This window comes from Chamaea fasciata, unplaced genomic scaffold, assembly GCF_029207755.1.
Source record: "Chamaea fasciata isolate MVZ Bird 193981 ecotype frontalis unplaced genomic scaffold, bChaFas1.0.hap1 SCAF_7, whole genome shotgun sequence".
Classification (NCBI taxonomy): domain Eukaryota; kingdom Metazoa; phylum Chordata; class Aves; order Passeriformes; family Sylviidae; genus Chamaea; species Chamaea fasciata.
Window position 1 is genome coordinate 14,380,586 of NW_027094092.1, and position 15,088 is coordinate 14,395,673.

Here is a 15,088-nt window from a genome sequence, read left to right on the forward strand (position 1 = left end):
TCCAAGGCTGGCAGCACACCATGAACATAGGAACATATTACACAGACTCTGGCTACTCTCCAAGCCTATTCTGATGTTCTATTTTCTTTCCATCCCTTCTTTCTTGCTTACCTTAAGGCATAGAGATGTTGCAGGATGGAAGTGTAAAGCTACCCACATACAGAAAAGATGCCTTCCCTGACCTTCCAAGGAGCTATTTTTGGCTGCTCTTATATGCCTAAGAGCTCTTACAGGGGTCATGCACTGAACTAAATGCCCCTCAGTAACTTTTGCCTAGGAGATATGAAACATTGCAGAGATTGTTTAAAAAAGAAAATTAATTCTCTCCATAACCTAACACACTAGGCTCCAAATCTCCAGATGTTATTTGTAAGGGAGCACGTCTTAAGAGGGGCTGCAAGCCTGAGATTATTACCCAAGGAATGCATGCTCAACATTACACCAAAACATACAAACAGAATACTAAAGACATATCCTTAATCCAGAATTTTTCAAAAGTTGTTGAGTACCCACAGCCTTTAAGTGACTTCAATTCCCAAGTCCAAACCTGGAGAAGAAGGAGCTCCAAAAGTTTCAGAGTGAAACAGATTTCTTTTCAAAATACGTACCCCCAAAGAGTTTATGAGATTCAAAAATAAGGAACACTGGGTTAGCAGCCAAACACACACACACAGAATGATACTCCACAAAGAAAGCAACAGTCCTAGCTCCATCTGTCAGAGCACATGAATACACCACATCACATCCCAGCAGTCAGACACCCAGGCTCTGATCTGTCCTGTGTCTCTCAAATTCTAATGCTGACATTTTTCCAAACTGGCAGTGCCCAGACTGCAAACATCTCAGTCCAGAGGTCGAGAGCGAAGTGAGCCCCACTGCCTCAGCAGCTGCCCAAAGGCTCCTCACATGGCAGGGAGTTAATGCTGACCCAGGGGACTGCACAGCCCTCTTGCCACTCCAGACACTGTTTGCCCTTGCACAGTGAGCAGAAGATAAAACGTGCAGGCATCTTTTCACTTCTGACATCACAGCATTAAATGTCACACAAACACACAGCCTGTAGGATGTACAAAGCAGAAATGCTGTACAACTAGCAAAAAGGATGTGGAGAACATATAGGGAGTGAACTGTTCAGGAGACCCAGCCTCCAAAAATCCAGTTCTAGGCACATGTGCACACACACACAGAGAATACATGATACTCTCTGCCAGCATCTCACATTTTCATCACATGGCATCTTTTTAAAGAGTTCTTGAACTGGGATCCTGCCTCTTAAGGCCAGAACTGCATAAGGTTTAGGGATACAACTGATTTTGCATAGAGCCATGAGAAAAACAACACAGGGTTGAGGTAGCCCGTGAGAAATGCTTGTACTTTGCTTTTAGCACCCAAGACACAGACATGCTGCTGCTCTTATTAGAGGGCCCAACTTGGAGAACCAGGAGGCTCTGTAAGTATCAGGATTTCCCCCACAGGAGCTAAAGCCACGCTTCCTTTCTTTGGTAATATTCTCCTCCTTAAACAAGACTCACCAGAGTTTGCAAAACAATGAGGCCGTGCCCTGCAAATATTTGCTAAACATTTGTGCAATTTCATCCAAATACCGGAAGAGAGGGAACACAAGTCAGAAACGCCACACTTAGCATAGCACTGTGAAAACGGCTAGTTGGCAGTCCATAGGCAAGCAGCAACCTTTCATTTTCTATTTAAAATTTGAGTATAACTTAAAAACCCCTGAATTAATTGATGGAGATAAGGGTTGATATTTGTGTAATGTTCTTAGAAAACTGAGCATGCCATGCCAAGCCAAGAACCATTTTTGGCAATTGTTCTGCTTTACACTGCTTCCAGTTTCACTCCCCTGGTTCATTCTGCCTCTTTAGCTGATGAGCTCTTTCTGCTGTGTGCCTTTACAATGCCTGTGCTGAAAAGTTGTGCTCCCAACAAGATGTTCAGCTTGGTGCCTGCCTGAAGTGTATTAATGATCTCACTACAGCTGCATAATGAAGCTGGGTCAAAAGTGCCTGATAACAATTGAGGCTGTACCTCTCTCTCCCTCCATCTTCATTTTTCTTTGGAATCACTGCCATAGTTCAGATCTTTGGTACTGAATCATGGTGCAACATACCATGTTCCAATTAAGAAACACAGACACTTAAAATTAAAGAGGTGTGGAAGGAAATTATGACTACAAAGCAAGTCTTTCCTGGAAAGGATAAGAAATAACTCTTCTCTTCCAGGCAAGCCACACTTTGAACATACATATGACAACAGGGCTCTGCTGGCAGTACACAGGATATAAAAAGGCATTTAAAACTGCCTGGTAACCTCTCAGGACAGTATCTGCCTGTCACAGACAGGTCTTTTGCCAAGGGCTAAACCTACAGAGCTGCCAACAACCACCACAAAACCAAATATTTAAAAGAATACCTTGTGGAGAAACAATGGAGTTATTTTTCCCCTCAGAGAAGAGCAGAAGAGTTGAATCAGCCCGGAGGACTACTACCCTTAGGCTCAGCCAGCTCAGCTGCAGCTCTTTAAGGAGCCTCAGGGGTGGCCCAAGTGTGGGAACTGAAATGAAAACACCTGGTTGTCTGTCTCCATTCTATTGCTGCATTTGTCAAACTGCAAGTTAAATTTCATCTTCCTTCTCCAAGGAAGGGACATTCATTTATTACATGGTCATCTGTAGGTTCCTCCACCAAGTCTGTGTGTCTGTAATGTTGAGAAATACTCTGAGCTTTCTGCAGTGGTTGGTATGGCCCAACAACTTCTTCCTCATAGGATGCTGACTTCCCAGTAATGTAACTCAGAATTCTGATTCACAGAAGTGAAAGTTTGGATGCAGTGATTTTTGATTGGGAGGGCATGCATGATCTGTTATCACATAGAGCATCAACCAGATATATAAGGTCTGAAATGCTAGAAAAGTGTCTAGGTCCAAAAGGGAGGCAGTATCGTGTAGTTAAGTGGATATCATTTCTCAGAGCATCCCATTTCCTGCAGTTTCTAAGTAAATGAGTAAGATTCCAGAGCTGCATCAAGGGAATGGGTTTGGCTTGGAATCCTGCACGGTGACTCATGCTTTCATGAATAAATTCATTTCCTTAGAGAAACAAGACAAAATCACATGTTCTACGTAGTCCAGCTACCTAGAGTGTTGTTTTAGGAAGCTATTGCAAAAAAAAAAAATACAGTTTTATCTAGCTTTATATTGAATGCATAATCCACTGCAGCTGTACTTGCCAACATAACCAACTTCTTATTGGGGAAAGAAAAACTGGTGTAACTTGGAAGTTCTGGGTATTGAAAGATGTCAGCTAGAAAGCAGTTTGCAATCAAAACCAGACAACTGACCAAAAAAAGAAACCACCCCAAAACCAAAACAAAACACAAAAACAAACAAAAAAACCCCACCAAAAAACATTGTGGAAGTCTGAGTGTTCCAGAAAGTGACTGTTATTTTACACAGCTCTCCATATTTATTCCCCTCCTACACCTTTAAAAATAAGTTGTAGAGACACAGACCCGTAAACATCAGGAAATGAGGATTGCATCCGCTAGCCCCTCCCCTTCCCCACAATGACACTGCAAAGAAAAGGAGGGCATGAAGCAGCAAAAGCTCTGGATCTCTGTAACACCAGCATCCTTAGATGGGCATGGAAGCAGCCAAGGAGAGGGACCCAGAAGTGTATGAATCATGGCTAATCAGTTTTGTGCAGATACTTGTTAGAGCAAGCCTGTTAGTGCAAAGCTGAAACTCATCTTTCAGCTTTCAGTTTTCTTAGGAGACCAATTCAGATGGTTTGATGTGGCTGTACCGACCAAATCGGAGGAACACAAAATACGCATTTTTATGGAGTATAAACAAACTCCCTGTATCTTACCCTGGTAAGTATTCCAAAAGAAGAATGCAAGAATTCTGGCTCTATGAACTTTTGGTGTAAAGTTCCACTTTGGAGTCTGGGTCTCTCTGGTTCAGGAAATACCATCCATCAATTTCAGGCTGCTTTATAGAGCTGAAATGTTTCATGATTAACAAATCTCTGCAGTACCACCATCAGGTTGGTAGACAAAAACACCTTCACATTTTAAAAGGAAAAATGAAGCCATTAAAGCTGGAGGAAATTGTTCCGGTTTCAGAACAAATCAAAAGGGAAAGACAGGACTGGAACATGATGTAGCTATGTGTAGTGGCAGGTCCTTCCCTCACACGCTGACACCATGGGAAAGCAAAGCCCTTGATGATGTCAGAGCAAAGGCAGGACTGATCATGCATGGAATAGTCCCCTGGGTTTTTAAGGGCAAATTAAACCTCAAGTCTCAGGTAGAGACCTGACCTTTCCAGGGCTGGTCAGCATCCCCAGTAGCTCTGGGTTACTGATTACCTCCCAGCGGAGCTGTAGGTCACACAGCAAACCAGCAGGTCCTGGCTTGGTGTCCTGATTCACCCCTGCAGCACCGTCGGATTTGACTCAGTCTGTCATGAGCCAGGACCTGAGCAAATGGAGACAGTAGAAATGAAATATCACCGTGTAAAACCTCTTGTACACTAGCAAAATGGAGAGAAATTTACTAACATTTTGTGTTTTACTGAAAATATCAAAATGTACACATTGAACTCACCTTGTTTCTGGACTTTATTTTTGTGACAATGGTCTAATGGTATCTTGTAGTTTAAAGGCAAACACATTGTTTAATGAGAATGTGGCACCTGGTTCCAACAGTTATCACTCAGATCCTGATCAAATGCCACCTGAGGCCAGTGGAAGGGCTCTGTTTCTAACTCCTAGAATAAAAATATAAATGTTTCTACATTCAGCAACTTCTGTTGCTTTATTATTCATGTTTAATCTGTGAAAGCTAAGATGAAGAGAAGGGCAAGGAGGCTAAGGAAGGGTCAAGCTTCCCTGGAGAGACACTGTCACATTTCTGGCATTCCCATCACTCTATCAACACCACCTCCTGCTACCATGATAAAAGGCAGCAGTGGAGAAAGAACAGAAAGAATAAAACTCCTTATTTACACATGTGAGAAAAGTCAACCCATCCCTACAATCAATCACAGGAAATCAAAACAGATCTGGCCTCCATCTTCCAAGTGCAAGAAAAAATGCCTGCAATTTGCTCACCCCGTTCTGTTTGTGCTGTTCTGAGCCTTTTCTCATTGAAGCTCTCTGAGGCAGAAAATCAATGTCAATCATGCCAGATGACTGCTTTCCTCCTGAGCATCTACTGCTGATAATAAGATCACAAAGGCCACATAAAAGGAAAAATTTGGCCATTGCAGCTGCCTTCTCAGTTCTGTAACTGAGATAAATTAACAGGTGAATTAGCACTGGCATATAAAAAGCTGACTCTATTTTTTTTAATGAAAAAAGGCTTCTAATCTGCTTATCATCATTACTGAGGACACACTGGGACCAGGATGGTCTTGAAACATCCCAGGTGGTTTTCTTTGGCCTGCTCTACTGAAAGTAGAACTCCTGGTATCTGAATAGGCCCCAGAGAGGTAAGGACAACCCGATGCCTTATACCTAAAAGCGATTTGTTCTTGGTTCTGTTCTTGGTAACAAGCAACACAAACACAAGTGAAGATTTTACTGGAATTTACACCCTGAAAACCAGGTCCAAGTTCATTTTGTCTGAGCCACAGGCTAAGAAGGATCTTACAACACCAACAGTCTTCTCCTAGGAGCTTCGGTCTCACTCTGAGTAGTAAAATATCACTTGCTTTACATTAGTTACCCATTTTAAAATGTTTATTATTCTATTCAGCCAGTATTGTCATAGAAGCTTCCTATTCTGCATTTAAACTCTTTGGAAGTAAAAGTTTTTATAGGCAAAAATATTTCTTATTGGTCTTAATTCCTGCCAAATGTTCATTTTCTGTTCTGCCAGATGTCTGTAACTCAAACCTGGATGAGATGTTCAGTCCCATTAATATGGAGCCACTATAAATACAGATTCCTGGGATGCAGAACTAAACTTCCTAATCCATCCTTAAGGCTTCTGACAGAACAAGATGCTCAGTGAACCCAGAATAATGCAGAATGACAGAACTATGTTTCCTTTTCATGCCGCATTCATGCAAGCTCAGCATCTACCCACACTTCCCTTCCTTAGTGACCAGTCCTCTCTGACATGGCACATCCCACATTGCTCCTTCCTCCAGCAGCAGCAAGGAACAAAGCACATGTATTGCAACCAATAGCCTGGTATATTTAACCTCCATTGCTGGAAGTGCTGGTCTTTATAATAAGCAGAATTTTGTATTTTACAGTCTTGTTTCTTGCAAATCCATGCAAATTCTATGTTTCAAGTCTTTTTATATGTTTTCTCTCCACTATTTCTTGTTTCTTATCCTAGGAGTTGAGGACAGATATGGCCAAGAATCAATTAGAGTCAGAATCCCAAAAGGAAACCAAGTCAAAGATTGTAACGGTGCCACAACTACGATAAATTAAAAAAAGGAAGAAAATATGATAACTGTAAAAACAAGAATGAGCAAATAAAGGTAACACAGCTACTCACACAAGATTAAATTAGTAACTTACCTGATTTTCAGTAAGGATGAACATGACAATCCATGGGGTAAAGACAGGATGCCTAAGAGAAGAGGGAGAAAGCAGAAATGGGTAAAAGATAATAAATGAACACAACTCACAGATGGTGCGCAAAACTCACCGAGTCTGCTGTTTTCCAGCTGGAGGAGCCAGGCATTCTCAATTCCAGAACCCTGATGTGCACAAATCCAAAAGATTTTAAGTAAAATTGCTACTTGAAGGCATTACCACAGGACCAGAGAACAGCGAGTTCTAAGAAGTAAGCCATGGTGGAAGCAGTTTGGGCCTGTGATCTTGATGTCTATGCAGTTCTTCAGAAAAATTTGCAAAGGAGAATCTAACTAAAAACATCATATTCAATGAATAATAAAGGGATAAAATATAGCGTGGACTTACTAAAAGCCAGTTTTGTAGGATGACCCACAAAATAGTATAATATAAAATTGAAACTTCAGGCATTCAGGAAATATTTTTTTTTAATTGGTTTTGCTTTTTGTAGGGAGTCTGAGCAAGAAATAAGGGAATGGGAGAAGGATTTGGCTTTACTAACCAACCGCAGGGTGACAGGAAGCTGACAGCATGGTGTGACTGAAACCGACCAGTGTGAGTCCAGACATGGAATTTCCACTAACCTCAGGAAAACATTAGTGTCGTGTTTGAGGCATCGCCGTCCGACACTCCATGTAGCAGACCCCCTCAGGAGAAAAAAGCTTTTAAAAAGCATTTAAACTGAGAAAGTCCCGTAGAACATACATCCCAATGGCCAGGGAACCACTTGTATGACCACGCAGGGCTGAAAAGGTTTGGCTTATATAACTTAACACAACAAATGAGTGGGAATTGGATGTGTAAATACACGGATAGGGGAAGTAAACAAATCACAAACATCTATTGACTTAGATGGAAATTAGAAGCTGGTTTCCAGCCACCCGACAAGAGCCCCCATCCGGAACTACGGCCATAAACCCCCGAGGAGGAGCACAGGGATGGCTGCCACTGTCCGGGCGGGAAACGAGGGCAGGAACGCCTTGAATTCCTCACTAACTCTCCAGAGCCGGAGAGTTTGCTTTCACTCATGCCGACCCATAACGCAGAGAGTGAAATCTTCCTCGCCGACAGCCCTCAGACGAGCCCCGAGGGCGCGCATAGCTGAGCTCCTCAGCCCCGCCTCAGCTCCCCCACGGCGCCGGCCGCTCGCCTCCCTTCACCCTCGGCTTCTCCACTCCATCTCCTTCCCGCTGCTCCTTCCCCCTCCCTCCCTCTCTCCACCCCGACGTGTCGGCGGGCACGTCCCCACCGCCGCAGCCCGCCCGCCGCACGTCAGCCGCCCGGCCCTTATTTAAGGCGGCGGCCGCCGCCTCCCCCGCTCTGCCGCCGCTGCCGTGCTTGGGTCTGGACGCTCGGTAGGTGCGACCGCTGCGGCGGGCTGCGGTGGGTGCGGGAGGAGGGGGATGGCAAGAAGGGGGGTTGGAAGAAGGGGGACTGCAGGCGGGGCTGACCCCGCAAACCTCGGGGGGGATGCGGTGCAGCAGGCGGCGCCAAATGGACAAAGTCCGCTGGACGCCGCGTGCTCCACCGAGTCCCCCCGGCCGTGGTGGCATCGGGCACAGCCTTGGGCTTGAGTCCAGCCGGCGTGATTTCCAGTCACAAGCCGTCCATCATCCCCTCCCTCCATCCCCTCGAGCCTCCGTGGATTCACTTGCTTCCTTTGATCGGTGCGTGTGGCCCCAGGGAGTGATCCTGCAAAGAGACTTGAGGATGGGTTTAGGATTTTCAAATACTACCTACCACTTCCCTTAACTTGTTTCTTTGAGAGGTATGGTACTCTTAAAAGGAAAAAAAAATTGAGTTTTTAGTGTAACAGACGTGCTTGAGTGAGTGGCTCTGATCAGCCTTGCACACTAAAGTGCTTATAGTGCAAAGGGAGGACTCGGCACGTGGAGAGTGCACTACATGGCCGCGCTTCAGGAGGCTTCTGCGCACGGAGACTTGACGTAGCTGGGTTGATTTTTGCTAAATGTGGGCACTGCTAACTTCCTGCCCCTCCCCTCAGCCCCAAAACTTACGGTTCTTACCTGCTGCTCTGCTTGATTTCTCATGCTCTGAACGAGTTGCTGCCTGTTCAGCACTTAGAGAGTCCTGCGGTGTCTGCACTTGCATCCCTCTGTGCAGCTCTTCCTGCCCTGGGCTCTTCAGGCTGCTCCTAGTGCAGATCCCAGTGCAGCACCGTTTCCTGGGAAAGCGTGGTGTTGGCTTCCACACGGAGACGGGGATGAGTGCACAGTCCTCTGTCATCACTGTGCCATTTCGGCACGCCCTTGGCTGTGAGAACCCAACTAACCAGGACGCCGTGCAGCTGGCACCTAAAATGTGAAGGCGGGAGAGATGGTAACACCAGACTCCAGCCATCTTAATTCAAAACTGCAGTTTCACTTCAAAACAAATTCATGACCTTGACGCAGAGGCTCATTCTGTGCTTTTAAAAGGGTTTGCCTAAGTGTTGCACGACTTCAGCTCTGGAAATGCTTCAGGGCACAGAATACCGGTTTTTCAGGGTGAGAGAACAGATTGCCAGACCGTGCTGTGCTTAGAAATACTAAAATGGCTTCCCGTACCTAAATGTAGTATGGGTGGCCATTTAGAACATTCTGCTCCTGCTGCTGGAGTGCCACCAGCTATATAATATAATCAATGGCTCTCAGGCTGAATTTGAGGCAAGGCTAGGGTGAGCTTGAACAGAGGATTGTCATCAATAATTCAGTTTTGCAATCATTTTGTGGCATACAGACAGTATTGCCAGATGTTTTATTCATGTGTTTTGTATCCGCTTTCTTATCCTGGAATAATGATGTCTGACTTGCTGGATACAAACATTCTGGTGTCAATAAAAGCTCCAAAGCTTGGAGAAATGATCTGTTGCTTTCCTTTCAGCAGTTCACCATGTCTCTCAAGGATCAACTCATCCACACAGTCCACAAACAGGAAAGTCATGCCGAAAATAAGATTAGCGTGGTTGGTGTGGGTGCAGTCGGAATGGCCTGTGCCATCAGCATCCTCATGAAGGTAAGGGTCAAGCTTGGGAGGAAGCAGCAGAAGAACATGAGACCTAAAAGAGGGGCAAAAAAAGAGTCACCCTCATTTGATGAACTTCTGATTATGCAATCCTTTTTTGGGCCTGAAATGAAGCAACAGTCCTCAAGCTAGTGACGGACAACAAATAGCTGCAGTTCTTGTAAACTGAATTTGCCTCAGGATCAGACAGATTGTCCTTTATGTATCATTTAAGAGCTGCATTTACTTTTATGGCACTTGCAGATTCTCTTCTAAGTAGAAATTCTCAAACACTCTAAATATACAAAAAGGTTGAGAACTGAGGATTTATTTTTGCCTTGAGCAGAGTAATGGAATAATTCTTTGCAATGTGGTCTGGAAAAATTGGTCCTTGACACTCTGAAGGTCTTTTGCCTTCAGTTATACTGAAAATGCTGTGGTTAACATCAGGCTTGATTTTCTTGACTGTCAAATAGGTTGTGTATGGACTGCTATTAAATTATTCTTCATTATTTTCACTTAATTGTACTACTATTTCATGCAGAATGTGGTTATGAAAAGTATAAAGCAAACTCAAGGATGTGGACATCCCAGGGGCCTAATTAAAGGACTCTGGGAAGAAGTGAAATGTTAGAGATGAGCAAAGTTGTTTAAGTAGCTTTAAAAATAATTTTAAGCTCATGGTTGAAAAACTGGGGGCTTTGCTGGAAGAGGCAGCAAACTCACCAAAGTCTTGGTGTCTTGTAGGACTTGGCCGATGAACTCGCCCTTGTTGATGTTGTGGAGGACAAGCTCAGAGGAGAGATGCTGGATCTCCAGCATGGCAGCCTCTTCCTTAAAACTCCAAAGATTGTCTCTGGCAAAGGTAAGTAGTGGGCTCTCGTGCTCATTATTTCTAAATGGAGATTGCCACTTCAGGTCTCACACCGGGCAGCCAAGTCTAGCACTTAACCTGTCACCCTAATTGTTGGGGGGAAAGCTCATGGATATAGTATTCAGCTGACATTTTAAAATATACTTTCTCATGGCCAGTCCAGCTAGGAATTTTTTTTCCAGGGTTCACTACTCAGTACAGAAAGATGAATTTCTTAAGTACTTGTGCACCTTAGAGAACTTTATTTCGTGACCAGTTAACCCCTGAACTCATTACTGCTTAATTCTGATAACTTTTAGTGGCAGCCTTGAGTAGGGCAAAGGCTTAATCAGCTCATACCTTAATTAGTTCCTACAGGTAGTAGGTTAGGAGGGCAGAACCTTCTTCCTCTTCTACACAGCACTTAGCCTGAATGCTGTCCCAACAGCTATCCCTAGTCCCATTTGTGGCTGAGAAGCGTGGAGTATCACTGCCTGCAGCTGCGTGTTACAATATCTCAGTGTTGTTACAATGCCTCAATGTTGTTAGGTGTGGCAATGAGCCACTGTCTTAAAATGAAATTCTGTTTTCTGTGGGGCGAAATCTACAGTAACAATTACCAGAAAATTGCTGCACCCTCAAACTTGAGAATTTGAACTCAGTACAGAAAGGGAGAACTCCTTTTCTGAACCATGTGTAGTAAGAGGTCATGTTTGACACAGCCTTTTGTCTGCAGATTACAGTGTGACTGCACACTCCAAGCTGGTCATTGTCACTGCTGGTGCCCGGCAGCAGGAAGGGGAGAGCCGCCTTAACTTGGTCCAGCGCAACGTCAATATCTTCAAATTCATCATTCCCAACGTTGTTAAATACAGTCCTGATTGCAAGCTGCTTATTGTCTCAAACCCAGGTTTGTCTTGTGTTGCCATAAGAGGATTTGGCTTAGAGAATAGTGTTTCTTCAGTCAGGTGGCATTAGTGCAAAGGCTTTTAGAAAATATTTGTGCTGGGGAAGAGAAGGCTCCTGGGAGACCTTGAAGAACCTTCCAGTACCGAAAGGGGCCTGAAAGGGAGGTGGACTTTTTACAAGGGCATGTGGTGATAGGACATGGGGTAATTGCTTTAACTGAAAGAGGTAGATCTAGGTTAGCTAAAAGGAAAAAAAAAAAAATTATGAAGGTGGTGAGACACTGGAGCAGGTGGCCCAGGGAAGTTCTGGATGCCCTGTTCCTTCCTGGAAGTGGTCATGGCCAGGTTGGATGAAGCTTTGAGCAACCTGGTCTAGTGGCAGATGTCCCTGGCCATGGCAGAGGGGCTGGAATGAAATGATCTTTAAGCTTCCTTTCAACCCAAACCGTTCTATATCTGTATAGCGAAAAATGTCATCTTCCTTCCCCAGGCTCAGCAGTTTGGTCTTCTGAGAAATAAACTTGGGTTTTCAGAGCGAGTGATCTTGAGCACACTAAGGGTCATTGATAATTGTATGCATAGCATAAAGGCAGAGCTGAGAGACTGTTCAAAATAGTCATTATGTTATATGAAACGTCATTCTGTTAGCCCACTGCTCTGTGCTCTGGTCCATGCAACTAGCATGCAGGTAAAATGCTTACAGATGAATGGAAGGTACCATCCTCATTATCAGTCTGCTCACGAGTGGCACTTGTTTTGCCCCTGTTCTCCTCACAGTGGATATTCTGACCTATGTGGCCTGGAAGATCAGTGGCTTCCCCAAAAACCGTGTTATTGGCAGTGGCTGCAATCTGGACTCTGCCCGTTTCCGCCACCTCATGGGAGAAAGGCTGGGAATCCACCCCCTGAGCTGCCACGGATGGATCGTGGGAGAGCACGGAGATTCCAGTGGTAAGGGGGAAACTGGGCTGGCTGTTACACACAACTCCCCGATGCTTTGTCTGCCAGGAACACCTTGAAAAGCTACAGCAAAACACTGCTCCAAAACCTGTGCACTGCAGCACCTTAAAAACCCAAGTTCCGATTTAAGTCTTTTGCTGCACAGAGTAACCCTAGATGATCTATATTCGACCTGAATGACTGTGCTTGGAAAAGGTCATTACTGTAACCTGAGCTGGCTAAACATTTCTAGGCTAAATTGTTCACATGACTCCCAAAAAAACCCAAACTGAAGCAGCAAGAGGATAAAGTTCTCTTCAAGGGCCTCTCAAAGGTCTGCACCACACCTACTGGCAGGCACTCAGCTGCCATTCCTGGCCTCTCTTAATCACTGTATAGAGGAATTGCAGAGGCAAATCTGGAGGACAGGGGAAAGCACTTTTCCCTTACTGAACCTGTACTTTTCCAAGCAGCCCCCAGAGCAGTACCTATCTGCTTCCTGACACGCACCAGAATGCACTTGGAATCAATTCTTTGAGAAAACTTTGCAAAGTACAGTGACTGTCATTTTAGTTCATGTTGCCCAGGGATTTCATGTTAACAAAGGTGTATTCAAACTTTGTGACATTGTGTATAAATGCTGATGTGCTCCTAGGTTCTCAGCCTGCAATCTGGATTGGTCTTACAGGTCATAGTATGTTTAAGGTCATAGCTAAATCATAAGTGATGTGTCTGGCTGGATTAATCCAGCTAGATCTTATGTTAACTGTTAATTTGATAAGGACTTAGTATTGTGAGATAATTAATGTATGTGCAACTCTCAGTGCCTGTCTGGAGTGGAGTGAATGTTGCTGGCGTCTCTCTGAAGACTCTTCATCCAGACTTGGGAACTGACGCAGACAAGGAACACTGGAAGGAGGTCCATAAGCAGGTCGTGGACAGGTAAATACTGGCTTGGCTTTTTTATAAATTTCAGCACAAGAACCAGTCATGAAGAGCTGAAAAATCTCTGTTCTGCAGTAGCCAGATCTAGAATACCTCAGTAGCCCCCAAATGTCAGGATGCAAACATCATGGAACATGAAATAATATCTTAAGGAGTAATGGTAGCTTTGGTGGTTTTCATGATTAGTAAACTTTAAATTAGGGACGAGCTAAAACTTCTAGGCTTCCAGTATAATTGTGGGGACTAGTGTGAAATGCAAATGGAATTATTCACTGTTGAGTTCATTTTGGTCCTGCCAGAAAATCAGTGAAGCTTCTGATACCTTCAGATTTCTCTAGAGACTTCCAAAATCCTTTCTTACAAACTTGAAGCAGTTCAGTTGATGGTACTTGTTCTTTAATGAGTGTCTGTGTCTCTGCAGTGCCTATGAAGTGATCAAACTGAAGGGATACACGTCCTGGGCTATTGGCCTTTCTGTGGGAGACCTAGCTGAAAGTATTATGAAGAACTTGAGAAGAGTGCACCCCATCTCTACCATCGTTAAGGTGAGCAGCCCCTTTTCCCTACTTTCTGTCTTCCTGAGAATTAAGTATCTCTGGAATTCTGAAAAAGAGTCATTGCTTTCTAGTCTAATTTCAACTAAATTTGGGTTCCTGATAGGGTATTCTATAAAATATACAAACTTATATACTTAAATTCCAGCCTAACAATCCTTATGTACTTTTCAGGGCTTGCATGGAATAAAAGACGATGTCTTCCTAAGTGTTCCTTGTGTACTGGGCAGTAATGGCATCACTGATGTAGTAAAGATGATCCTAAAACCTGAGGAAGAGGACAAATTAAGGAAGAGTGCAGATACACTGTGGGCAATCCAGAAGGAACTACAGTTTTAAACCTGCCCAAGCAGTTTTTGGCTCTTAGCAGTTTAACGGGTTTAGTGGTTTGTCTTACGTTGCACTTTCCAAGTAAGTCAAATCTTTCAATGTATTATCTCAACTAGAACACACAAAAAGCTCAAATCTGAACAATGGAGTTTCCTGAAGATAGCATTAGGAAACTAATCTAGGGTTTTCCCTGTTCACAGACACCCATGTTCTTAGCCAGAGCTAGATAACCTAGTCAGTCTTGTTCAGTGAAGTGGTATGACAGAAATCCAGCATTCAAAGCAGCACTGCCTAAAAAACCCTTTGCCTTTTCCTCATCTTGTTTTCATGTTGGTTCAAAGGAATAAGGAGTAAGTAATTGCTACACAATGTGAAACCAAAGACTTTTCTTGAAGTTAAAGGATTGTCAAGCCAATTGACCAACCTTCTCTGCCAGCTGAATTGCTTAAAATATTTCACTGTTGATAGGTCCAAGTGTATTTTCCTAACACTGCTTTGGAATTTTCTGTGGGTATTTTTTTCTTAGAGAACCTTATTTTTGTGTACTATATCAGTCTAGTTGTAAGTTCTGTCTCCGGAGCATGTTTTAAAAAATGTTAAGGTTTCTATGTGCAACAAGACGGTGACTGTCCAACTGTAGTACCAACTACAACACAAAATAAACCACAAACTGTTATTTCTGTCTCCTCGTTTCTCTTAATAGGGCTTTGTCTCCCACATGCAGTTCTACTTCTACACACCTAAATCAATTCTATTTTTCAAGTCACACTAACTCAAACATTACCTTTGTAATGTGTGCAGCTGTGCTGGAGGCTTCAGGTAGTTCTGTAGTTACGGAAGTCTCACCCAGTTTAAAATGAACTCCAACCTCTTCAGAGCCAGCAGTAACACGAAAAGCCCTAAGGCAAAGGCTCAGGTGTAAGCCATGCTGGTTATGGTGCT

The 15,088-nt window shown here is 43.8% G+C and overlaps 1 protein-coding gene and 1 long non-coding RNA gene across 3 annotated transcripts in view; one reads left to right on the forward strand and one right to left on the reverse strand.

Moving 5' to 3' along the window:
- LOC136292232 (uncharacterized) overlaps positions 1–2,502 on the reverse strand; it is a 33,601-nt gene extending 31,099 nt beyond the window's left edge. Inside the window, exon 1 of the long non-coding RNA XR_010721863.1 lies at positions 2,431–2,502. This is a non-coding gene — a long non-coding RNA (uncharacterized lncRNA). The remainder of the gene's footprint in view (positions 1–2,430) is intronic.
- Positions 2,503–7,880: 5,378 nt separating this feature from the next.
- Positions 7,881–14,822, forward strand: LDHA (lactate dehydrogenase A). 2 transcript variants are annotated; one of them, XM_066187657.1, is made up of 8 exons: positions 7,881–7,969; positions 9,498–9,629; positions 10,365–10,482; positions 11,207–11,380; positions 12,156–12,329; positions 13,142–13,259; positions 13,684–13,807; positions 13,991–14,822. In XM_066187657.1, the coding sequence occupies exons 2-8, from the start codon at positions 9,507–9,509 to the stop codon at positions 14,153–14,155; spliced, it is 996 nt and encodes a 331-aa protein (XP_066043754.1). In that variant the 5' UTR covers positions 7,881–7,969; positions 9,498–9,506; the 3' UTR covers positions 14,156–14,822. The 2 variants fall into 2 exon arrangements, with proteins under 2 accessions (XP_066043754.1, XP_066043755.1); XM_066187658.1 differs by having other exon boundaries at positions 7,897–7,969; positions 9,501–9,629.
- Positions 14,823–15,088: the final 266 nt, after the last annotated feature.